The 25215-nt window shown below is 42.3% G+C and overlaps 1 protein-coding gene across 5 annotated transcripts in view; it reads left to right on the top strand.

Moving 5' to 3' along the window:
• CREBBP (CREB binding protein) overlaps positions 1-25215 on the top strand; it is a 100371-nt gene that overhangs the window by 52477 nt on the left and 22679 nt on the right. For 2 of the 5 annotated variants that reach the window (XM_051631865.1, XM_051631862.1), the window contains 14 exons: positions 1137-1379; positions 2001-2097; positions 3743-3889; positions 4576-4693; positions 7093-7285; positions 7421-7474; positions 8690-8814; positions 9448-9636; positions 11102-11521; positions 12155-12334; positions 12566-12752; positions 18886-19004; positions 19132-19371; positions 19866-19954. In XM_051631865.1, the coding sequence (XP_051487825.1) occupies positions 1137-1379; positions 2001-2097; positions 3743-3889; positions 4576-4693; positions 7093-7285; positions 7421-7474; positions 8690-8814; positions 9448-9636; positions 11102-11521; positions 12155-12334; positions 12566-12752; positions 18886-19004; positions 19132-19371; positions 19866-19954 (2401 nt within the window). The remainder of the gene's footprint in view (positions 1-1136; positions 1380-2000; positions 2098-3742; positions 3890-4575; positions 4694-7092; positions 7286-7420; positions 7475-8689; positions 8815-9447; positions 9637-11101; positions 11522-12154; positions 12335-12565; positions 12753-18885; positions 19005-19131; positions 19372-19865; positions 19955-25215) is intronic. The other 3 variants (XM_051631864.1, XM_051631863.1, XM_051631866.1) reach the window with 3 other exon arrangements.

The raw sequence follows: 25215 nt of genomic DNA, 5'->3' as shown, positions 1-25215 counted from the left end.
TTTCTCTTGGATGAAGCTGAAAATGTGTGTGTCTTTGTCAGTGCTCCTCTGTTTCCATGGTGGGTAAGGATTTAAGAAAGCCTAGATAATGGTGTTAATGTCTCAGAGGGCTTATTTTCCTGATTATTTTTAATAAAACAGCTAATGTTGCCAGTATTAAAAGCTATCGTTGCTACGTTTAGGTCACAAATTTGTAATGCACATCACATTTTACCCCTCAAGTAATTAAATATCTAAAGTGAGCATGATTTCTACCAGAGTCTCTGTTATCAAAATGCAGTGTCTCTGTAGGGAAGGATACACTCCATGTGTCATTCACAAAGGAGCATTTTTTTACATAGGATGGCAGCTAAAATGAGGCCAGGAAAGCAGATTTTTACTCACTTCCAGGTTTAGGAAAAACTGCTTTTCCCATTTTCCTGTCTACAATGGAAATGACTCTTCCACAACTTGTGTGGTGAGAGAGGATGGTTGGGTGTGGTGATCATACAGGTTCATAAATACCTAAATATTGTTCTCTAAATTGTTTACCAGAATCTTTTAGATTTTGTCAGTACCATCTGAAACCCATCAAGGCTTTTCATATCTCTGAATAACTTGAGTTTTGGGGTAATTTGGCCTTCAGAGGATTCATCTAGTGACTGCTTGGAATGAAAATTTCTACCATCAGATCTTTAGTCTTACCTTTCTGTCCAAGGGCACAGAATTTCTGCTGAACTCAGGATCTCTGTTCTGGAGCCAGTATTTTGATCTAAAATGGGATTAATGGGAAAGAGGGAAGTAGAGGAATTGTTTTTTCCCCCCCTCCCTTAGTCTACTATCCCAAGCATGAAAATCTTATTTAGCCTTATATTGGAGCCTACACTTTATGTATCTTCCATGAATAATGACTGAAATAATTACTGGGCTTATCTGCCCAGAATTTTCAGCACTTCATGTATTAATTGCTAGGGTGGTTTCTGTCCTGTAGAACCAAAGGCTGTTTCCCCACTTGGCATCTCAGATGTTGTTCTGTCCTTTGACAGAAAAATACAGATACACCACGTAACAATGTGCACCTTCTGTTGATTCTTGGCGTGATTTGTTTTATTCCTTGTCCTCATTGATTTTCAATTTTCTCCTTTTTTTATATATAGCCCTTTTAGGCTCTCCAGCTGGTGGAATCCAAAATTCCATTGGTTCAGTGGGCACAGGCCAGCAGAATACTCCATCACTAAGTAATCCTAATCCAATTGACCCCAGCTCCATGCAACGAGCCTACGCTGCTCTTGGGCTGCCCTATGGCAACCAGCCTCAGACCCAGCTGCAGCCCCAGGTCCAAGGCCAGCAGCCAGCACAGCCTCAGGCTCACCAGCAGATGAGGACCATTAATGCATTGGGTAGGTGGAAAAAAAACTCAAAACAACCCAGAAACAAAGGTGTTAAAATAAACTGAACTGTTCCGTTTTTATTATAGTCTGATGTTTCACTTGATCAGAGTAATGATTTTATTTTCATGTTGATTAATAACTTAAAAACATATGTAAACACTACCCTTCATTTATATTTGAGCACTAGAAAGCTTTGAATATTTTACTGCTACCAAATAACAGTACTTTTAGTTTAAAATGCAGTCCATAGCTTATTGTAGTCTGAGGTGATGGGACAGATTTGCTGAAGGATTTTGGTTTGTTTAGCAAGCATTTCACCTGTTCTAGCAGAAAATTCTATTTCAAATGTTGATTTATTTCTGGAACTTAATTGTATTATTACCTTCTTTTTAGCTTATTGAGCTCATCTTAAGAGTTTATGAATTTTACTGTTTTTTGTAGAAAAAAGTGTTCAGACTGAAAGTAATTTTTTATTTCATAGGTAATTATGCATATGCACCACAGCAGATATTATGATAAAAGTACTTACCTGATACACTCTGAACCAGATGGGTCACTAAAGTGTAGTTTTGTCATGTTATTGCCAAAATTATGAACTGGGTATCAATGATGTTTAATTCTGTCCCAAAGGAGCCAACCAGATGAACCTTCCTGCAGGAGGAATAACAACAGACCAGCAAAGTCTAATTTCTGAAACTGCTCTTCCAACATCCCTTGGGACAAATAAGTAATGCACACATTTTCATTCTTGCTCAATTAAACATTTATTTACATGCTTATGACTGTAAATAAGGAGCACGCTTTAAAAACTAATTGTATTGGCATGGAAAGGATTAGTCAACTCTATATCAATGCTCTTCTTTCCTATTTCAGTTCTGTATCTAACTTTTTGTCCCCCCCAGTGGTTCCAGAATATTTAGTAGTTGTAAATGAATTCCTAAAGGAAGAATATTTTGTATTTTTAAGTGTAGAAATACTTTTAACAGTTGTGATTCTTTATTACAGAATCACAGAATGTCAGGGGTTGGAAAGGACCTCTGGAGATCATCTAGTCCAGCCCCCTGCCAGAGCAGGGTCACCCAGAGCAGGTTTCACAGGAAGGAATCCAGGCAGGTTTGGAATGTCTCCAGAGAAGGAGGCTCCACAACCTCTCTGGGCAGCCTGTCCCAGGGCTCTGTCACCCTCAAGGAAGTTCTTCCTCATGTGTAGATGGAACTTGCTGTGTTCAAGTTTCTCCCCATTACCTCCTGTCCTGTCACTGGGCACCACTGAAGAAAGCCTGACCCCATCTTCCTGACACCCACCTTTTAAGTATTGATAAGATCTCCCCTCAGTCTTCTCTTCTCCAGTCTAAAAAGACCCAAGTCCCTCAGGCTTTCCTCAAAAGAGAGCTGTTCTAGTCCCCTCATCATCTTTGTAGCCCTTTGCTGTCCTGTCTCCAGCAGTTCCCAATCCTTGAACCAGGGAACCCAGAACTGAGCACAGTTCTCCAGATGTGGCCTCACCAGGGCAGAGTAGAGGGGGAGGAGAGCCTCCCTCAGCCTGCTTGCCACATTTTTTTTGTTGCCATTGGCCTTCTTGGCCACAAGAGCACATTGCTGGCTCATGGTCATCCTGTTGTCCACCAAGACTCCCAGGGCTTTTTCCGCAGGTCTTCTCTCCAGCAGGTCAGCCCTCAGCCTGTACTGATCCATGAGGTTATTCCTCCTCACTAGGTGCAGTACCCTGCACTTGCCCTTGTTGAATTTCAAGGAGGTTTCTCTCTGCCCAACACTCCAGGCTGCCCAGATCACACTGATCCAGCCCTCTGGTATGTCAGCCACCCCTCCCAGTTTGGTATCACCAGCAAACTTGCTGAGGGGCCACTCTATCCCTTCATCCAGATCATTGATGCATATATGTCCAGGGCTGGACCCAGTACTGACCCCTGGGGAGCCCCACTTGTTAGAAACCTCCAGCTAGACCCTGTGCCACTAATGACAACCCTCTGAGCTCAATTTTTTCAGCCACCTTTAAATCCACTCCACTGCCCAGTCTAACCCGTGCTTCCTAAGCTTGCCTGAGAGATGCTGTGGGAGACAGTGGCAGAAGCCTTGCTGAAGTCAAGGTAGACAACATCCACTACCCTCCCCTCATCTATCCATCCAGCCATGCCATTGTAGAAGGCTCTTGTTTATACTATGTCTTGTAAACTCCTGAGTTTTGCTGCTTTATTCCTTGCAGTTTGTTGATACCAAAAATTGTGTGATGTTATTTCACTTCAACAGCGTTTGATGCGATAACTAGAAGTGATTGCTTAAAAATCACCTCAGGCATCAAACGTGCCACACAACTTTGCATTCTGCTACTGTAACAGTCCCTTTTTATTTTAGCCCACTAATGAATGATGGCACAAATTCTGGCAATGTTGGAAACCTCAGCTCAATGCCAACAGCTGCACCTCCTTCCAGTACCGGGGTACGGAAAGCATGGCATGAACATGTCACTCAGGACCTGCGCAATCACCTCGTGCATAAGCTGTGAGTATTCACCAAAACTGCTGCCTGATTGCCCTGAAGGGGTTTTTTTTTAAAGAATTTCAATGCAGTAGTTCTACTATTAAGCTGAAAAGTTGTTGAGAAAAGTTGTCAGTAGTAGTTGTGTGATGCTGGGCCAGTGAGGGTGAGCTGTTACCTCTCACCCTCCTCTTCAGTTCTTCATGCTCACAGAGTCACACAGTCACAGAGTGGTAGGGTTGGAAGGAACCTGTGAAGGTCACCTACAAGAGATCCCTCAGGAACACGTCCAGACAGGTTTGGAATGTCTCCAGAGAAGGAGACTCCACAACTCTGGGTAGCCTGTCCCACGACTGTTACCCTCACAGTAAATAAGTTTTTCCTTATGTTTAACTTGACCCTCCTGTGCAGTAAAGAACTGCCAATTTAAAAAAAAGAAGTGGGCATGAGATTAGTTTATACTGCTTGTAAATTCCCTCTGCTGTAGAAAATGAGTATTCAGACTCTTAGACTGTCAAACCTCACTTTTTTCATCATTGATTTTGCTTTAATCTTGTGGGGAATAGTCCAATTTATTTATTTTTAAATCATTTTTATGAGTTCTTACATCTCTGATGTACAGAGGAATGTCCAGGTAGAATATTATAAAGCTGTATTGAAATACATTCTTTTTTCTCTGATTAGTTTTCATTTCTTCTTCTGACTTGCAGTGTCCAAGCCATCTTCCCCACTCCTGATCCAGCAGCACTGAAGGATCGTCGCATGGAGAATTTGGTGGCTTATGCCAGGAAAGTGGAAGGAGACATGTATGAGTCTGCCAACAGCAGGGTATGTTGCTCCAGTCCAACTAGTCAGTACAGCCTTGGTGAGGCTGCACCTTGAGCACTGTGTGCAGTTTTGGGCACTGCAGGATAGGTAGGACATCCAGGTACTGGAGAGGGTGCAGAGAAGGGCAACCAGGCTGTTAAGGGGTCTGGAGAACAGGTCTTATGAGAGGCTGAGGCAGCTGGGGCTGTTCAGCCTGGAGAAGAGGAGGCTGAGGGGAGACCTCATTGCTCTCTACAATTGCCTGAGAGAAGGTTGTGGTGAGGTGAGTGATGACCTCTTCTTCCTAGTGATTAGAGAAAGGACAAGAGCAGATGGGGTCAGGTTGCACCAGGGGAGGTTCAGATTGGTTATTAGGAACATTTTTTTCAGACATAATTCCTGTTCTTCATGATTTTGGCTCTGCTTGCTCAGAGGTATCAGTTCAGATCTCCCTTACTCAGAGGGAGCAAATCCCCATTGATTGACATACTGAGGACACTGATAATTCTGCTCTAAAGGAACCACTTCCTGAAAGTTTTCATCAAATAAAGACAATAGTGCCAGAAATAATAACTAGTGAGATCTGACCTGATCAGAATCTTGAGGTCCTGTCTTAAATAAGAGATAAGACTTATCTAAAGAGAGTAGTTAGTGGCATCTAGGTGATAATATCCACTGAGACAGTCTGTGCCTCTCTCAGACCATTCCCAGAAGAGCTGAAGATGGAATGCAAGCTTTATTTCCTAGAGGCATCTAGGCAGTGGCCATCCTTGCAATGCCACTGCTGTGTCACTGTCAGTGACAATATCATATTCTCCTTGTGCCTCCCAAGAGGCAGTTGAGCAAGGAAGACGTGTGTGTGATCACCCTTGATCACCCTGGCAGCTTTGGAGAACAACTTCAGAGGGAAGGAGGATTAGACATACATTGCCATCTGAATGCCTTCTCAGTAAGGATGAGTGGAGTAGGCTTCTGCTTATGAAACTAAATGTCTTACAACCTCTATGCCAGACAAATACCCAGAAGCGTCTTCACCCCTTAAAACAGCTATCAGAGCCTTCATTCCCAGAAGTCTATTTTATGGGAATTCCTCAAACATGTTTGGCTTCAAGCAACAAACTCAGAAGAAGGGGAGTAGTTTAGAATGTATTAACAGTGCTGTGTGGAATTGTATCCTTCTGTTTCAGAAGCATCCATTCCACTTGGACATTGAAAAACAGATTAGTATGAGGCAACATTGTGAGCAATTTGAAGATGTTTTAGGAGTTTGTGCTCCTTGTGAGCGTGTCCTTTTTCAGGAATCTTTGCACTGTGAAGGTAGCACAATATTAAATTTACAAGTAGGAAGATGGAGGTGAAGTGTCTTGAGGTGGAGGAGGGAAGGAGCTGTGGTGCTTTTACACTGGGCAGCAGAAAGTGTCTGCACTGATGGATTTTGGAGACATTTGGAGGAGGGAAATTACCTAGAAAGAAAGCTTTATTTTGGGCTTTAACAGGGGTGGTGAGGGATACCTGTCTCATTATTTTTCTGAAAGGCACTCAGTCCTACAAATTTTACTTTTGATGAAAACTGGATGAAGACAAAATTATTAAGGGACAAGCATCACTCTGCTTTTGCTCCAAGTAACACTAGGTTTTAAAAGCACATGTGGCCCCACAAAATAAACATAGTCTTGTGAGTTTATGGGATTTTTTGCCTTAAGCAGGTGCATCATCTCATGCACTTGTCAAACAGGTGTCCAGCAGTTGCTGACAAGCAAAACTGTCTACCTTGCTGTGCACTGTGACTGTCTTATTTGATCTGTTTTCAGTGTGGATTGAGTAAAATAGATTTTTCATCTTGTACAGATGTAGTGTTTAGTTTTCTGTGCCTGTGGACTATTTTTCACTGATTTTGTCCTCCCCTTTGGGGTTTTGTTCATTCCCTGCAATGTTTGTTGGTAGTCAGACACTTTAGGAAAAGAGTGGTACCTTTCCTCATGTAAAAATTGATCTATCCTTAACATCTGTCTCCTGAAGTTTATTCAGTGGAATTGTGTTGCTGGAAACATCTTTTTCTTTTGTCTGAATTAGTGGAAATGCTATTATGAAAATAACACCTAAAAATCATTAACACTTGTAAACTAAATCACAGCTTCCTGTTGTTTTTTGTCCAAGCAACAGAGAACCTACAGTCTTTGTCTTCTGACCTACTCAGAGCAGATATGAAAGACAGCCATAAAGCTGAATTTCATGTGCTTTTTTCCTTTTCTGCATTAAAGCAGTGATGAAATTGTGTCAATTTAACAGAATTCTGAAAAGAAATAGCTCTTGTTCAAATAAGCTGGTGTATACATTAAAAAATTAAACCAGACTAGTGACAGCATGTTGGAAGATTATACTTGACACTGAGTGTTGGTTGTTTTTTTTTCCTCTTTTAGGATGAATACTATCATTTATTAGCAGAGAAAATCTATAAGATCCAAAAGGAGCTGGAAGAGAAAAGGAGGTCTCGTCTCCATAAACAAGGGATGTTGGGGAATCAGGCAGCCTTACAGACCCCAGGACCTCAGCCCCCTGGGATCCCCCAGGTGGCTGCTGCCATGGGCCAGGCACAGCCCGTGAGGCCACCCAGTAAGTCCTTCTGTAGGAGACACTTGTGCATTTCAGCTGGAGCTCTGCACAGTTTGTGTGTCCCGGGGCTCTCCTGCTGAGCTGGAGTTCATGTTTTAAACTGGTTTTGCTGACCATTCTTCTGTTGTGTTGCAGATGGGCCTATGTCCATGCCAACTGTGCCTATCAGTCGTATGCAGGTGTCTCAAGGTATTTATGTTTTCCTCTCTCATTACAATTTTTGGGTTCCAAATGCTTGTGAGGGTGGGAAATGCTGATCTGGTTTGCTCTTGGAGTTTGGGTGGGGGGAGCTACAGGGTCTCCTTTATTTCAGCATCACTCTCCTTTGTTGTGGCAGGAAGTGTCTTTGCAGTCTCAAGGACTGACAGTATGTGTCCAGTTCTTTACTAGCAATAGGGAATTAATTCAGTCCTTTCAAGAAGAAGAGGGTGCAAGCAAGAACACCATGGATAATCTAATTTAAAACTCAGTAATGGCAGGGATGGGGAGGATGTTGGCATGTTTTCATCAGTCAAAATACACCTGCAGCTGGAAACAGCACATTAATCCTAGAATCTGTAGAACCAAAGATATTTTTTCTTGGTTTCTGATGCAAAGTGCATCTAAAAAAGCCTTGTAGCTTGTTTGTAGCACTGATGGCTTTACCACCTCTCATTTAGATTGCTGTGGATGGGTCATGGATGTTTATTTTCTGAAAAATACAAACCTGTGACTTTTAGGTGCTTCACCTTCCTCCAAAGAGTGTCCCAAATTATTTTATTTCTTGGTTCAGAAATAATAGTAAGTTGAAACTTGTGTGGAAATGTCCTTGAGAAGTTACATTCTTTTAAAATTCATTTCAATAGGGGAAAAGTTGATAACAAGTATAGCTCCATAATTATTTATTTACACCTTCATTCCTGTTAGGCAAGTTTCGTTTTTTTGGAGCAGTTAAATGTTTTCTATAAAAAGCACAACACCTTTTTCAGCATATTGGTAGCTTTTGTCCTAATTTGAGGCTAGGAGCTGCCTGCATATTTATGCATAATATGTATTTTTATCATGTTCACTTCAGCCATTTCAGTGAGGCCTGAATAAGACTTTGCTGTTTCAAAGTAAATGCCTGATTTTAATAAACCATCCCAAGGTATTATTTGCAAATAGCATCTTATCTTGGCAGGTCATCCACACTCTTCATCTTTTGCATTATCTGTTTTTTTAAGACAGCAAAAGTTGTATTTCACCTGAAATATTCTTCTAAATACTTCTTGCATCTTAAGCCAAGTGATTTGAAGGAAGTTAGAAAGATGAAATAGAGGGAAGTCAAACTTGAATTGCAATAAATGTTAATCCTGTAGCAGAGTTGTACATACATCAATTCTGATGACTTGTTCCTAATGAGTTGTTTTGGGGGTGCATTTGCAGGAATGAATCAGTTTAACCCCATGTCCATAGGGAATGTACAGATGCCACAAGCACCCATGGGACCCCGTGCAGCTTCTCCAATGAACCACCCAGTTCAAATGAACAACATGGGCACCGTTCCTGCGGTTCGTACCTCTCCTTGTTCCCAAGTTCTTCCCACAACTGGTTGATAACATTTAGCAGTGTTCATGCTCTTCTGAAAAGGCCATGGCATAGAATAGCACTGTAAATTGTAGGATAATTTCATGGATATGTACCCAGTCTGTCAGGCTTTTATTGAGGTGTTTGTTTTCAATATTTACCTGGTTTAAAACAAAAAAATCCCCCAAACTGGAGGGGGTAGATGGCAGAGATGCAATAATCTCCAGCAGTCTGTGAAAGAGCATAGTTATTTCCCAGACTGTGATTGCAGCACACAGATTTTCTTTATTCCTCCATGGAAACATGTTTTTATTCTTTAGAAAAACAAAAGGATTTTCAGTTTCACTGGTTTATCTCTGTTAGCTCAGAGAACCAAATGGAGTCTTAACACTCTCAGTAGAGTTTTGAATTTTACCTGTTTAAAAATAATTTCTTCTTGAATACTGTGGAACAAATGCTGAAGTTACCTGCATATGCCCACTTCCATTTGCTTTACTGAAACCACTTTGCTTTTATTTGTTCTCCTATATTTTGGTCAATCACATAGAGGGTATTTTCCTTTGGCTTCCTACATGATACTAAACGGTGACCTCTTTAATTTGGGTGTTCATTTTTAGATGGCAATGTCTCCTTCCCGAATGCCTCAGCCACAGAACATGATGGGAGCTCATTCCAACAACATGATGGGTCAGGCTCCTACCCAGAACCAGTTCCTGCCCCAGAATCAGTTTCCAGCATCCACTGGGGCTATGAATGTGAACAATGTGGGCATGGGTCAGTCGACAGCCCAGGCCGGGGTGGCACAGGTAAGATGTATTTTCTAATGCTTGGTTTATTTCCTCTTAATTATTTTGTTCTAATTTAATGTCTATGTGTTTCTATATCCGTTGTTCACTGTAGTCACATCTACTTTAAGGGATCCTGGGTTACATCTGCCTTCTTCATAAGCTCTTGTATAACCAATCAGCACATGCTCAATGAGGGGCAACACCCTGTAATTTCTGATAAAAATTCTAAACAAATGCATGTAAATGAGATTTTTAGGGAGGGATATCAGAAGGTAGTTTGTGAGACATTTATAAGCATATTCTTTTGTCTTTGTATGGGCCTTAGCAGCTAACTTGAAGTCAAGAGTTACAATAAAGTGGTTGGGGAAGTTCTATTAAAATTTGATTTAACCTCTCTGCTTTTGAAAAGTTTTTTCCTGTAACTTGTGTCTGTTACAGTAGTGGTCAGTGAAGGAGCAGCTGTGCTTATGGTGCCAAAGCATATGCTTTTCCATAGGGATAGGCTTGGTTTTTAACTCAGAGTCCCAAGTAATTTATGTTAGTTGGGACCTTCAGACTTCTCTAGTCCAGCCCCGTCCTCAAAGGAGGGAGAATTTAGATCAGGTTATGAATGGCTCTGTTGAGCCAAGTTTGGAGTATATCCAGGATGGAGCATCTAAAGTTTCTTGGGCCCTGGCTTGGTTGTTTGACCACCTTTGTGGTGAGCATATTTTTCCAAATGCACTTAGTTCAATAAAACTGTCTATGCACAGGAAATACAGAAGCATGTTTTAAATTTCAAACCTCACCTGTAGGAAACTGTTGATTGATTTAGCTTTCTAGGAGTAAGAGGTACATCTGGGCATACAGTATTCTTTTTTATCACAAGTAGTTTAGTGCAACCTTTAGTAAAATGTGTCGAATCTGTGCAGATCCAGAATACTTTCTTGTTGCTGCTCTGAAAAACAGATCCGTAACTTTATTAAGCATCTGATGTAGTCTAATTAGAATTATAAAAAAGAGGGTTGTGTGGGTTTTTTTTCCCCCCTAAGTCTTGCACTGTGCAATGGGGCAGGCTTTAAGTGTGTTAAGTGCCTTCTGAAACAGAAGTGCTCTAGAGTCCTGGCCTAAAATGTGTCTTTGCTTGAAACCACGTTGTGTGCAGGGTCTGACCTTTGCCCGGCTAATGGCACCGTTCACAGATTGTCTGCCTCTGGGCTTCTGTGTTACTCAGAGGTTGTGGGGATTCCCTCTGTGCCAGCAGAATTAATGTAAAAAGACAGGTATGGCATATCTAGGTCTAGGAGCAAGGCCTTGGAGAGCTGATGGAAGCAATTAGAGAAATCAGAGCATGGTCGTTGCGACAGCAGCGTTTGTTTGCAGCTGGCCTCGTGCTTAGATGTAACAGTGCTCTGTGCAAGCATCAGTGCTGTGATTTAAAGGATAGTTGTGATTCCCAGAGTTGTGGGAGTCACTCGTCTGTAAGAGAATCTCTTCTCTCTAGCAGGGGCAGGTTCCCAGTGCTGCTCTTCCCAACTCCATGAACATGCTGGGACCGCAGAGCGGGCAGCTGCCGTGTCCGCCGGTGACGCAGCCTCCCCTGCACCAGAGCGCGCCTCCCGTCTCCTCCGCGGCGGGGATGCCACCCATCCAGCACCCAACACCCACGGGTATGACACCTCCTCAGCCAGCAGCGCCCACTCAGCCATCGACACCGGTCTCCTCATCAGGACAAACACCAACACCCACCCCGGGCTCTGTTCCCAACGCCACCCAGACACAAAGCACCCCGACAGGGCAGACTGCGGCGCAGGCACAGGTCACCCCGCAGCCTCAGACCCCAGTCCAGCCCCAGTCTGTGCCCACCCCACAGCCAACGCAGCAGCAGCCAACATCTGTGCAGGCACAGCCACCTGGCACTCCAGTAAGTACCAGCTTGTTGCATTTTCCTTGTGTAGTGACATTCCACAAGAGCTCTCCCTGTGTGTAGCACCTTGTCGTGACTGTGTGGAGCCCATCATTGTCAGTAGTAGCTTCTGCATTAGGCCAGGGGGGTTGACTAAGAGATGTGTAAAAAATGTGTGTGTTCAGATGTTCTCAGCATTGTTTGAAGGAGGGGGGTGTATTGAATGACTTGAAACTGCTCAAAGTAAAACTGGCAGCAGTGTGCAGAAAGATGAGGTGTAACAGGCCTAATACTACTGTAATTGGCCTTCATCAGAATCAGTCTTTTTTGATCATGAAATTTGTGTAGATTTTTTTCTCTTAAGCTTTAGTCAGGATGTATGCACATGTCAAGGAATGTACAGTGTTTTACTGGGCAGGTGTATTCTCTGTAAAAGAAGCCTCTTTGGGGCAGAATTCTTCCTTGGCTTCTCCTCTGCAATGCAGAGTTGTTAAATGTGTTGTATGGAAACTTGGCTACAGTGAGCTCCTGTATCCATGTTCTGCACTGTTGTAGAATATCATCTCATGTCTCTTTTGTGCTGTTCATTTTTAGTAAAGGCAAATATTTCTATATATGCAGTGTCTTTCTTTTGTACTGTTTTTACAACAGCTATCCCAGGCAACAGCTAGTATTGATAACAGGGTCCCCACCCCTGCCTCAGTTGCTAGTGCTGATACGAATTCCCAGCAACTAGGACCAGATGCACCAATGCTAGAAAGCAAATCAGAAGTTAAAACTGAAGAAACTGAGCCAGAGACTAGTGAGACACAAGTGGAAGCTAAGACTGAGGTAAATGAGATTCTATACAGCTTAACTGAAAGCAGTGATAGATATAAAAACACTTAATGATGTGTCTGAATTGGTGAGCTAAGGGGCGAGAGGAGGGTAGTTACTGGAAAGTAACTGTCCTGAGGAAAGCCATGGATGGAGAGTGGTTTGACAATCTCAAACTAAGATGTTTGGATGACTCAAGTTTAGGCCAGAGATGTAATAGTACATTTCGTTGCATCCTTTCTTAAGGTGGAGGAGGATTTACAAGGATCTTCACAAACAAAAGACGAAACGGATGGAACAGAACTGAAACAGGAGCCAATGGAAATAGAGGAAAAGAAGCCTGAAATAAAAGTAGATGCTAAAGAGGAAGAGGAGAGTGGGACTAATGGAACCACTTCACAATCCACGTCGCCATCTCAGCCCCGCAAAAAAAGTATGTGTATGAAAACTGAGTTCTTCTTTTGTGTGCTTTGTTACTAGCATTTGTTTTCCACGGGCTCAGTTCCTGCTAGGTCTGTTTTGCACCTGTATTCCAGCACATGGAGCTCTGGGAGATCCATATTTTGTGTCATTTGGTTTTGAAAGTAGCATTCCTTTAATGTTGTGTTGAGAAAAGCGTGTCAGTGCAGCCTTGATCCCAGCAATCTTCTCATTGCTTCCAGTTTCTGCCCTGGAGGACCAAGGCAGTGATGGCTGGAGAAGTTATATGCCTAAGTCTCTCCCTGTACATTTTGGCCAGTGCTCTTTCAAGGGAGCTTAGTGTAGACAGAGTGCCCTCAGTAACCAAGAACATAGAGGCTGCACACTCCACCTTTGTTCTGAGTTTTAGCTTCCACCTCTCTGAGAATCAGGTGCTTGAACTCTTCTGAGTCTTTTCTCCAAGGATCATCATCTGCAATAGCAGGACTTCTAAGTCCTGAGTCATTTTTAAATGTAGTGTTCATTTCAAAGCTTTCTCCTTAGAAAACAGGTCAGTAATCTCTTAAATTAATCTACAGTGTTAGCATAGATTTAGATGTAAATGTGTTGATGGCATTACAGCTTGTGAATGGACTTACAGCAATGGTTGCATGCCTTGAGTAAGTAAGAAGTAAAGAATTAAGAAGTAAAGTCAGATTCTTAAAGAATCTTAAATTACTCCATGAAAGAAGAAATTACTCCATTTGTAGGGCAGGCTTTGTGAGAACCTGCAAGATAAGTTTTTGGACTCAAAACACTTGAGCTGTTCAGAGATCTCTCCTAGCATCTTGTTTTTTGAGATGGGGTTTTCTGTGGTTAGTTTGTAGGCTTTGACCAAAGATAAGTTTTCAATGTGCTACAAATGTCAAAAAAAGAGAAAGTGATGATCCATCTCCTTTTCTTCTTCTTCCCTTGCAAAGGAAACTGCACATAGCAACATTAGGAGAACATTATGGGTGTGTGCTTTCCAGAATGTGCTCAAGAAATCAAAAAAATTTAACATTTGTGCTGCTTGAATCTTGCTCTTGTATGTGCCTTGGGTTGCTTTTAATCAGTAAACATCATCTTTTGGTAATGAAACACTATGAAACACATTTTCCTAGAGATGGCATTTTCAGTTTGTAGCACAGAGGAGCAGCCAAATGAGAGTGCAGAACTAACTGCCAGAGCCTACTCTGAACAAAATGTGACACAGGGAGTGAAAAGCTTATTAGCATTTATTAACTGGTTCCATTCCCAGTGGAAGGACTCATTGCTGGTTGCTGGAAGGAGTGTGCTCGGAGTAAGTGGAGGCAAGTGGTCAATAGAGGAAGGTTCTTGCAGAATTAGTCTGTGGAAGAGCTGGACTGTCTTTGGCTGATTCAGTCTGGGTTACTACCTATCACTAGTACCTCATCAGTTACTAACTGTCATTTAATACATGTGCAACGTGGGCAGGTACAACACATACACATATTCTCACCAAGTAGTTTGCCCAACTTTATATTAGAGCATTTGTATTCAAATGCTAAATAAGCCAAGAGGTATTCAAGAGCAAATACTGGAAAGTGTGCTTAAGGATTCTGTGGTGTTTTAAACTGCTTAGGAGACTCATCTGGGTATTTCCATGGGTTACAAAAGTATTGGAAACCTCTTCCTGTACTGCTAGATTTCTGAGGTGCCTGTCACCATAATGTGGGATCTGTGCTGCTGAGGGGAGTCATAAAATACCAGGCTGGTTTGGGTTGGAGGGACCTTAAGGATCATCCAATTCTAACCCCCCTGCATGGGCAGGGACACCTCCCACCAGCCCAGGTTGCTCCAAGCCCCATCCAACCTGCCCTTCAACACTGCCAGGGATGGGACATCCAGTGCTCACGGCTGGAAGTGTCATGGCACATAAGCTATAAGATAACTTAGCAAATTGTAGCCTGCTACCTTAGTGTTAGAAAACATTCATCTGGACACTAAAGGAGAGGTTTTTGGGTAGAGAGGGCTTATGTTGTAGAGTTGGAATTTCACCTGTTTGTCCCCCTGTCCAGGTGAACTGGACACCATGGGCCTGACTGTGATCACCTCGTGTAATGAGTCTGTAACCTGAAAATACCACCTGGGCCAGAGAGCAGACCAGGAGAACACTGCTGAGATACTGGTCTGCTCAGTTCACCTACACCTGAATTTTTCTAGTTCAACATTTTTGAGAGTTGCAGACACCCCTTCAGCAAGATTTTCTTCCTCATCAAGGTTTTCCCTTCATAAATGGGGCAACCAAACCCTTCCAAATTCAGCGCTTGGGTTTTTGTTTTCCTGTTCTTCTGTGAATCCAGTGTAAGCAACAAAGGAAGATTTTTTTTCTTCCTTACCTGTTCCCTTGCAGTCTTCTCAAAAGAAATAGTATAATACTCATTTGAGTAGCTCCTGTCTCCTCATTGCAGATATGGCTGCCTTAGTATGACCTTCAAGAGCAGTTTTACTGGCTTCTTCCCTTCTTTCTGAGACAGAATAAAACAAAACCTGCAAGGGCTTGGTTTTGGAGGGGCTATTCAGGTGTATTGTCTTTACTATTTTTAAGATGTCTTAATCTTCCTTTACAAATTGTCTCCTTAGTAATCATAAGCAGGTTTTCCTCTGAAAGGAAGAAGAATGTAAAAGGCAAAAAAGGTAGCTCTGTGCTTTTCTCTGGCAGATAATACGTCACAATGATTCAGGCAAAATCCCATTTTCTTTTTACCACCCACACATCCAAGACAAAGTAGGATAACTGAATGGCAGCTGCTTACAAAGATCTTCCAGCTACTGGAGGAGAACATTTGATTGTGGAAAAGGGGGAGAGGAGAGAACAGAAACTTTCTTGTAAAATCTGTATCTAGGGAGATCCTATGATCAAATGTTCTCTTATTAGTCATATTCCTTAGAGGCAGAGCAGCTTTTTTTTACTGCTAAAGATGAAGGCAGCTTTTCTTTACGTTTTTAGATGAAGTCATAAAGTAAAAAATAACTGGATTTTTATTTTTATTTTTTGCAACTTCAAAATATGAAGTAGGTTGTAAACTTCACCAGGAAAGATACTCACGTTTTATGGCACTTGGCAAAAGCTGTGCTGAATCTCTGTAGTTTGGGTTTAAATTAAGACTGGATTTATTTTGAAAGATATTCTAGTTTAGTGGTATGTTTTTATAGAGATGAGTACAGGGAAAATTCTAAAAGCAGTATCAAGGAGGTGGCCAGAATAGATTATTAAAAGGTGCTTCTTGGCCTTTAAATTTCATTAAATGAAATAATTCTGATTATAAGGTTATGAACTACCTGAGCCAGACTGCCATAATATCATTGAGCAGTTGTTTATAAAACTGAGTATATGGCAGGTTCCTTTTTGTAGGAAAGTGCCTGCATATGTGCTACCAATACATGTGGAAGAGAATTGCCATTTTATTGGGACTGAGGTTGTGGCAACACCTGAAATTATCATCAAGTTGCATTTTGGTCATTCTCCCCCTCTGCTCTGGTGAGGCCAAACCTGGAGAACTGCATCCAGCTCTGGAACCCTCAGCACAGGAAAGACATGGAGCTGTTGGAGAGGGTCCAGAGAAGGGCCATGAAGATGATACAAGGGTGGAGCAGCTCTGCTCTGGAGACAGGCTATGAGCTGGGGTGTTCAGCCTGGAGAAGAGAAGGCTCCAGGGAGACCTTAGAGTACCTCCCAGTGCCTGAAGGGTCTCCAGGAAAGCTGGGGAGGGGCTTGGGACAAGGGCAGGGAGGGAGAGGACAAGGGGGATGGACTAAAACTGGCAGAGGGGAGATTGAGGTTGGACATCAGGAAGAAATTCTTCACCGTGAAGGTAGGAAGGCACTGGAACAGGTTGCCCAGGGAGGTTGTGGAAACCCCCTCCCTGGAGGTGTTCAAGGGCAGGTTGGATGAGGCTTGTGGAGCCTGGTCTAGTGGGAGGTGTCCCTGCTCACAGCAGGGAGTTTGAAACCTGATGACCTTTAAAGTCCCTTCCAACCTTGAGCATTCTGTGATTCTGTGATTAATTGTAAAAACAAGACCCCCTTGGCTCATCTTGTTTTTAATCTGAGAAATTCAGTAGCAGCCTGAGATGTTGATGTTTCTGGAAGGCACATCTGAGCAGCTTGCTGAGTCCTTTGCCATGATTTAGGTATCTTGGGTGGGATCTTGCCTGCTCTGAACACACACGAGCAGCAATCCTCTCTCCAGGTAGAGGCAGTGCACTCAAGCAGTCCTACAGTTTTCATCCGAACAGTTTCCAGGAGCTGTAGCATCTAAAAGTGACTAAAAACACTGAGAACTTAATGCTTTAGAAAGTTGTCAAGTTGTGCCAACTGAATTCTTCTCTTGTTTTATTTTTGTATGTGATTTTGGTGAGCATACTTGAGATGAAAAGATTGCCTCTCAGAAATGCCACCCAAATGAAAAAGGAGGAAAAAACCAACCCGTTTTTTCAAGATTTTTAACTAGAAGTCACAAAAAGCAATTTATACTTTACCAAAATATCATTTGAGTGACAAAAGCAATGATCAACCTCAAAGGGGTCACTACAGTCCTGTTGATTGAAGTGCTTTCAACAGAATTCCTAATTGCTCCCTTTGATTTCTATCATTCTTATTTCAGCCAGGTAGATAAATATTAGATGCCATCCAGTTTTCCTTAGTTTTATTTCTTTTTTTTTTCTGAATAATAGGCATTCTTCCCTATTTAAAAGCTCTGTTCCTAAGGAAATAAATCTAATTACACTGCTGAGATGTTCAGAGAGCTCTCCAAGTTATCATTATTTCTCAGAAAATGCATTGCCTTTCTTGTCCTTGTCACCTACTATTGAAAGAAACGTGGCTGTTGCCACGCCACTGTTGCCAAGTGGTTGTAATGCTGCATATAAATCTAGAAGTATTAACACTTTCAAAATCAATTAATACTCTGTCAGACCAGGCCTGTTTGTATACGAAGGCCAGAAAATTCCTGTGCCAGCGAGCAAGACATCTGGTTACTCTCAGTAGAGCTGGCTCTGCAGCCCTGTCCACTATGGTGTTTTCTGCTGAAAGAATCTTGGCTTGGAAATAGAATCACAGACTGGTTAAGGTTGGAAGGGACCTTAAAGACCATCTAGATCCAACCCCCCTGCATGGGCAGGGACACCTCCCACCAGCCCAGGTTGCTCCAAGCCCCATCCAACCTGCCCTTCAACACTGCCACGGATGGGGCAGCCACAGCTTCCCTGGGCAACCTGGGCCAGGCTCTCACCACCCTCACAGCCAAGAATTTCCTCCTCATGTCCAACCTCAATCTCCCTCTCCACTTTTAATCCCTTCCCCCTTGTCCTCTCCCCTCCCTCCCTGCCCTTGTCCCAAGCCCCTCCCCAGCTTTCCTGGAGCCCCTTCAGGCACTGGAAGGTGCTCTAAGGTCTCCCTGGAGCCTTCTCTTCTCCAGGCTGAACACCCCAACTCTCTCAGCCTGTCTCCAGAGCAGAGCTGCTCCAGCCCTTGGATCATGTCCGTGGCCTCCTCTAGACTCTCTCCAGCAGCTCCATGTCCTTGTGTCAGGGGCTCCAAAACTGGACACAGTTCCAGGTGGGGTCTCCCCAGAGCAGAGGGGACAGTCCCCTCCCTGGCCCTGCTGCCCACGCTGCTGGTGACCCAGCCCAGGACAGGGCTGGTTTCTGGGCTCCAGCGCACGGTGCCACCTCATGTTGAGCTTCTCATCCACCAGCACCCCCAGGTCCTTCTCTGAGCTTTTTTCGATCCATAAAAAACAAACAAGGGAAGGAGAGGAAAATACACCTAGTGCTTTCTCTGAAGAACTGAGGTTCATCCATGTTGAAGTAATTGAATGAATTAATTTGGTTCTGGATAAATGCTCTTTTTATTCTCTAGAATACGTATCCTTATGGGCTACAGTTCCCATCTCCTTACTCTGGAAGTATCACCTCCTGTGCTTTGAGGTAACACAGAGGCTGTGCAGTAGCCTCTCAACTATAGGACTTGCCTATGATCAGCTGCCCAGGGAATCCATCTTCAGCTTTTTATGTTAATGTCACTCTTTATTTCTTTGCTTTAGGGGAGGTTAGGAGACCTGGAAGGAAATGTTTTAACCTGTTTCTGCCTTCCATTCACAGTTTTCAAGCCCGAGGAGCTGCGCCAGGCTCTCATGCCCACCCTTGAGGCTTTGTACCGGCAGGACCCCGAGTCCCTGCCTTTCAGGCAGCCCGTGGATCCCCAGCTTTTAGGGATTCCGGTGAGTTGGCATGGAAAAAAAAACCCCAAAACCAAACAGTCTTTGCTCATACAAACCTCTTACCTTTTCCTGTACACCACAGTGTGAACAGTTGACATCTTGTTGAGCATTCTCTTTGTGTTTGAAGGACTATTTCGACATCGTGAAGAATCCCATGGATCTCTCCACCATTAAACGCAAATTGGACACTGGGCAGTACCAGGAACCCTGGCAATATGTGGATGATGTTTGGCTGATGTTTAACAATGCCTGGCTTTACAATCGCAAGACTTCCAGGGTCTACAAGTTTTGCACTAAACTGGCAGAGGTGTTTGAACAAGAGATTGATCCTGTTATGCAATCCCTTGGCTACTGTTGTGGGCGCAAGGTGTGTATCCCAGGGGTGGGATGGTGTCCTTCCAAAGAGCTTAGCTTCAGTCATCAGCTAAAGCATCACCTTTGTGTGCTCTTTTTAATCATTGAAATACTGACTGAAAAAGCTGCTAAAGGTTTGACTTTATTAAGGGCACGTTCGGAGCTCAGAATGGTAGATGACATCCTTCTTGCTGCTATTCTGTTACCACTGTTGTATTTTTCTCCCCCAGAGAACACCTTTTTTGCTTTTAAGCAACATTAAAATGCTTTGCTTGTTTTCCACATCCATTGCAACAAAGTAGGCAGGTAGAGGGGTCAGCTGTTTAGCTTATATATAGTTAATAATTGAAATGAAATTAAGAGAGCTGTGCTTATACATTTACAGTAGCTTGGAAATGTGTGCTAAGCATAAAATTATGATATCAGTAAGTGTCAGGCTTGCCTAATAGATACATAATTAACATAAGATTCCATTTTAAAACTTCTTTTCTCACCTTTGTTTTGCAGTATGAGTTTTCTCCACAGACCTTGTGCTGCTATGGCAAGCAGCTCTGTACTATTCCTCGTGATGCTGCCTACTACAGTTACCAGAACAGGTAAGTTCCTGACTTTGGTTTGGTTGGTTTCTTTCCACACTCAGGAATTGAGATCCTTTGAGTTCTCTGCACATACAGAGGAGGAGGATAATTACCTTTTTCTTTCCTTTGTCAACCAAGTAGTAATTTGTGTGTCTTTGTGTGCTGTTCTTCTGCAGATGACCCTTTAGTTTCCAGTACTGCAGCTTAATACACACTGAAGTGCTTGCTATTAGCTAGGCTGTACCACACACCACTGAAGTGGGAGTGAAGTTGTCCATGGGTTCCACAAAACGAGAAGCAGGGCTTGCTGGAAAGAGAAGGGCAGAGCTACAAAAAGGCACTGAGAAATCATATTCCCTTGTGCTGGGAGAATTGTAAACAATATGCCAGTTTGTTTTCAAATTAGTGTCAGAATTTGCAAAGTAAAGGCTACAGTGACTGATGGCAAGATTTAAATTCTCTCTTCCTAGCTAGTACTTAATTCTATTTAAATTAGCTTTAAAAACTACACAGACTCCATGAAGAGCTACAAAAGCAATAGCTTCTCGTATTGTTTTAATTAATACTAGCATTTGGTGTTGTATGATTACTAAGAAATTGTTACATTATTAAATCAACAGTGCTATCATAACAAAGCAAGCTCAGAACTTGGCTTTTGTTTTGGTTTCTTAGATGTTTCCCCCTCAAAAAAAGAAAAGCAGCATTACAAAACATAAATGGGCTAAGACACAAACTTCCTTTCTCTGTTTAAAACAGTTATGAATTGCTTTCCAGAGGCTTGGCAAGTCTGTAAGGCTTGCCAGCCTTCAAGTGCTGTTCTCTGTCTGAATTGCCAGACCTATTTCAGACAGTTGGTGCTTGCCCTTAGTCTCTCTTAGGGTGATCCCTACATCCCCAGTCATGCTGTCAGGTGGTGCACGACTGTTGTGAACCACCTAGCTGAAGCAGCATGTTGTGGGAGATGAAAAGGTCTTGTCTTGCATTGTATGTTGGTTTTAGGTGGCCTTTGGGAGGCAGGTAGTGTGGACCAGGAGGAGTGTAAATTCATAAGCTCTCATAAAAGGGTTTATACAGCCACTGTGAACTCCAGAAGAAGTTGGTCTGAAGAGATATAAAGCAATTAAAATGCATTTAAAGAGAGAGTTCTGCAGCACTGGAGGTGTGTGTGGGGGAAATAACCCTTAAATACCAAATACTTTGCATATTAAGGCCCCATTGGATGGGGCTTGGAGCAACCTAGTGGGAGGTGTCCCTGCCCATGCCTGGGGTTGGAACTAGATGATCTTTAAGGTCCCTTCCAAGCCAAACCAGTCTGGGGATTCTTAGATTATACATCCGTGTAGTACTGTGTTTGAAAAGAATAGCAACTTCAAAAATAAACAAAGGGGTAATTTTTCTTTCAGTTACACCTTTCCTGTTGAAGTTAGTCTGAAATCATCTGGCTTACTCAGTGTTGGTTGCTAGCAAGAAGTAGAGGGCTGGTGGGGCAGTGGGTTGCTCTGGACAGTTGGTGATGCAATATTTTAATTTCCTACCTGTTGTAAATGTGATAGTCCACTCAGATAGTCCACTTGCACTGAGTTTAGTCTAAAAGGGAAGGAATAAAAGGGAGGTGATTGGTCCAACTGTCAGTAGGAAAGAAGCAGAAGAGAAGTGTTTCTGTTCATCCAGATGCCTTGAGAAGGGGTTGGGGTTTGGGGATTTGGGGTGGTTTGGCATTGGGGCAGGGGAGCTTGTGAGGTTTCCTTTTTCAGGTCAATTAACGAAGTGATGAGTGGGCTTTTGGGGTGGGTTTTTTTAACAAAATATTTCTAAGTATCAGTCACCATATTTTTGAAGTGTGCATTTGGACTGTCAGATCATTGAAAGCCCTTATTCATCAACTGTATTGCTCTAAAACAGTTAAATAACTGTTTCTGGTAACAGTGACCTTCCAATCTTAGATTTTTTTCTTAGCTGAATAGCAAACTAGGGAGAAACAAATTCCATGGTTCCAGCAGATCTTTAATTGGTCAAATGTTCTTGACTTTCTCCATTTAGGGAACTGACAGAATTGGATGCACTTGAAGTCCAGTGTATCCCATAAGTACATTACAACTAGAAGTATTTAGGCACCAGTGAATTAATAAACTCTGTCTCTACAGTTCAATGATTAAAAGCTAATTATTTGTTGTAGAATAGTTTGGCTTCCATAATAAGGCAGAAGTTGAGGTTTTAAAGTAAGTGTTCAGAAAACATACTGGATATGTGAATATCCAGTTGAGAGCACTGGTGTTTCACATCAGAACCAGCATCCAGTTACTCATTTAGAATTTCCTTTGAATGCACTTAATTACAGTTGGAAATTCACCTGTTAATGCAGAGATTGAGCATTTTCTGGACTTGGGTATTGAACCATAATGGTACTGTCTGATAAATGGCAGTTGGTCACCTGAACAGTCTGCATTTGAAAAGCTTTTCATTTTGTTGTGTTGCAATAAGTACATTCTTTGGATTTTCTATGGCTGTTAAAACCTAGACTGTTGTATCCATGTAGTGACATGGACAAATCAGTGGATTAAAAGCAAGTCTATCTTTTTGAGGGTCCATATTCATAAGTTATAAATTGTTTCACCTTGGTTATTTTATGGACAAACATTCATGATCTTCAGGTGATTCATTTCCACTTTTTTTTTTATTTCCTCATTTTAACACCATGGATTAAGGCTTGACTCTTGCTGTCTTTAAGCTTTGGTTCTGCAGCAGGTGAAATCCTGTGCTCCCCTTTGGATCCATGGATTTCTGGAGCACACTGCTGAACCAAAGGGCTCATCCCTGGGAGATCCAGCTTCTTCCAGCCCCAGCATGAGCAGGGAGTGAAATATTGGTGCTGCTGGAGTCAGCTGGATGTCTGTGGTGCGACTTAAATCCAGTACTGAAGGCAGCCTTGTTGCTCAGTTTTATGAGTGTTTGAAAAGCCCATAAATTATTCTAAAAATGGATCAGAATTAACCTTTTCTGGGATCGTTTAAAGGTAGCAAAGGATTAATAGGAGCCTCAAACATGATTTTTTTAATTATTTCTTTTTACTACATGCTGCTGTATTTGGGTGCTCCTGGGTTTGAGTCCTTCCCAATCTGATTCTTAAAATCAGAAAAATTGATAGTAAAGGAAAAATTAAAATTGTTAGTAAGGAAAATATTTAGTGGGTTTTTTTTAACTGAAGAAAAATTTAAAGAAGCCCATTCTAGAGAGAAAAAAAAAAAAAAGAGGACATGGACAATATATAAAAGGATATAAAATTGTGAACCTGCTGTGTTTGGGTTTTTTTAAATGTATTATTAGTCTGTACGATGTATTATTAGACTTAGGGGAATGGGGTGAGGGGCAAATGCAGTCAGTGTAAATGAGCTGTGCAGTGTCAGGATCCTCTTCTGAATCCTCTTGTAGTATTGCTCTGTAATAACCAAAATATATTTGTCATTCCCAATGATTACTAATTAATGGAAGAAGGTTTTATCCTTCTGGCCTTGTTCTGTTGCATTATCAGCTCCAAAAGCCTTGGTTTTCCTTGGGTGTGTGATGTGTTTAATCCTAGCTGAGCAGAAGTCCCTTGCAGCTGCAGTGGTGGGAGGCTGGTGAGCAGCCCTCTGGGCAGGTGTGGTGGCCTTCAGCTCACACCATGGCTTCCAGAGTTGAGCTGCCCTGCTGGTAGGATGCTTCTGTGGGTGTGTCACTATGGGCTGTATTAACTAGCATGAAACACACCTTGTTCTTCTTTGTGTCAGCCCCACAGCAGAGGGGAGTGTCCCGTGTGCGGCTGCATTTGAGTAGTTCTTGGCTAGCAGAGCAGCTCTTGAAGGCTGAGCCAGCTGGCAGAGTTTGCAGAAGTTCTGGGGCTCCTGTCAATTATTCTATGGTGACACGGACCTGGCTGAGCCTGGGGAGGACACAGGTGGCTTCCCAGAATGTCTGTCCCCAATTCCTGGGGTGCTGCTGAGGGAGCCAACCCTGCTGTGCTGCACAAGCCTGTAAAAAGTGTAGTGGGGACGTGCTGGCCAGTGTGGGTCCCTGGGGAAATCCTGATCCCTCTCTGTATCCAGAAGTGCCTGTAAATGGCTTTTGTTGTCTCCAGGAAAGCACAGCCTTGGAGCTCCAATCCCCACCTGGATTACAGTAGTTTAAGTGTATGAGTATGTGTTTGAAGGAGCAAGCTGCCATATTTATGAATCTCCATCCCTTAAGTTGTTGGTTCATTGTGACATTGAGTCTCGTTTGATGCCTTTTGCACTCACCATTCCTGCAGTCCCAGTGTTTTGAGTACTAAACCTGCCCTTTACTGTGCTGCCATTGCTGCTTGTGCTCTCTCACTCCTGATCCTCCATAAAGCTCCTTTATTTTGATGATCCTGTGTGGCCTTCCTGCATTTTACAGCTGTGGCCTCTCTTTGTTACCTTTGTTCATGTGTGAATTCATATCCTTTCAAACATTTGGCATCCTTTTTATTATATATTCTTTTTAATGCAATGACCCTGACAACTCTGGTTCCAGTTCATCTGAAACAAAAAAAAATACACCCAAAAAAACCCCAAATCCATGTAATTTTGATTTTCTTTTGTTGTTGTGTGGTTGTTTTTTTTTCAAATGCAGATTGTATTTTCACAGAGTTGTGTTCCAGTTTACTCAGCTTGGTTTGTTAAAACTGCAGTTTTGGTTTTGCTGAGTATAACTTGGATTGGCTCTTGGTCTAGAGACCAAAAATTGTACCTAACCTCATATTCAATTTGTAAAGCCTGAATTCCACATCTTTGATGCACACAAGAAATATATTGTATGTATGTACAATATTTAATGTTGTTCACATATATACATGTATTTATAGAGATAAATGGCTGGAAACTCTGACCCATAATTGCATTTCTGTTGAATGTTTGTCTAGAGTATGGATTTGGTTTCATTTATGTGAAATAATATTAGCTGAGCAATTGGTCACATTTAATCATCTAGTCAAATAACTTCTGAATTTAATATTTTTAAAGACTTTTTTCAAGACCAAGTGTTTCTGCTTTTGTGGTTTTTACTGACTATCAGTAAATACTTTCAGCATACTTTCTAATCACTTAAGTCTGTAATAAATGTGTTCTTAAAGCTTTTTGACAGGCTATTATATATATTTTTTTTAACCCAGAGGAAACTCGATCCAGTCTCAAGCCTGGAATCAAAGAGCATTTTTTTCCTAAGTAATGCAAATCAAATCCAAATTCTTAAATTTGAAGCCTATACAGACGTAGCCCTTGGTA

The sequence above is a fragment of the Apus apus genome, chromosome 14 (genome assembly GCF_020740795.1).
Source record: "Apus apus isolate bApuApu2 chromosome 14, bApuApu2.pri.cur, whole genome shotgun sequence".
Lineage (NCBI taxonomy): Eukaryota > Metazoa > Chordata > Aves > Apodiformes > Apodidae > Apus > Apus apus.
This window is presented reverse-complemented; position numbering and strand designations above follow the sequence as displayed.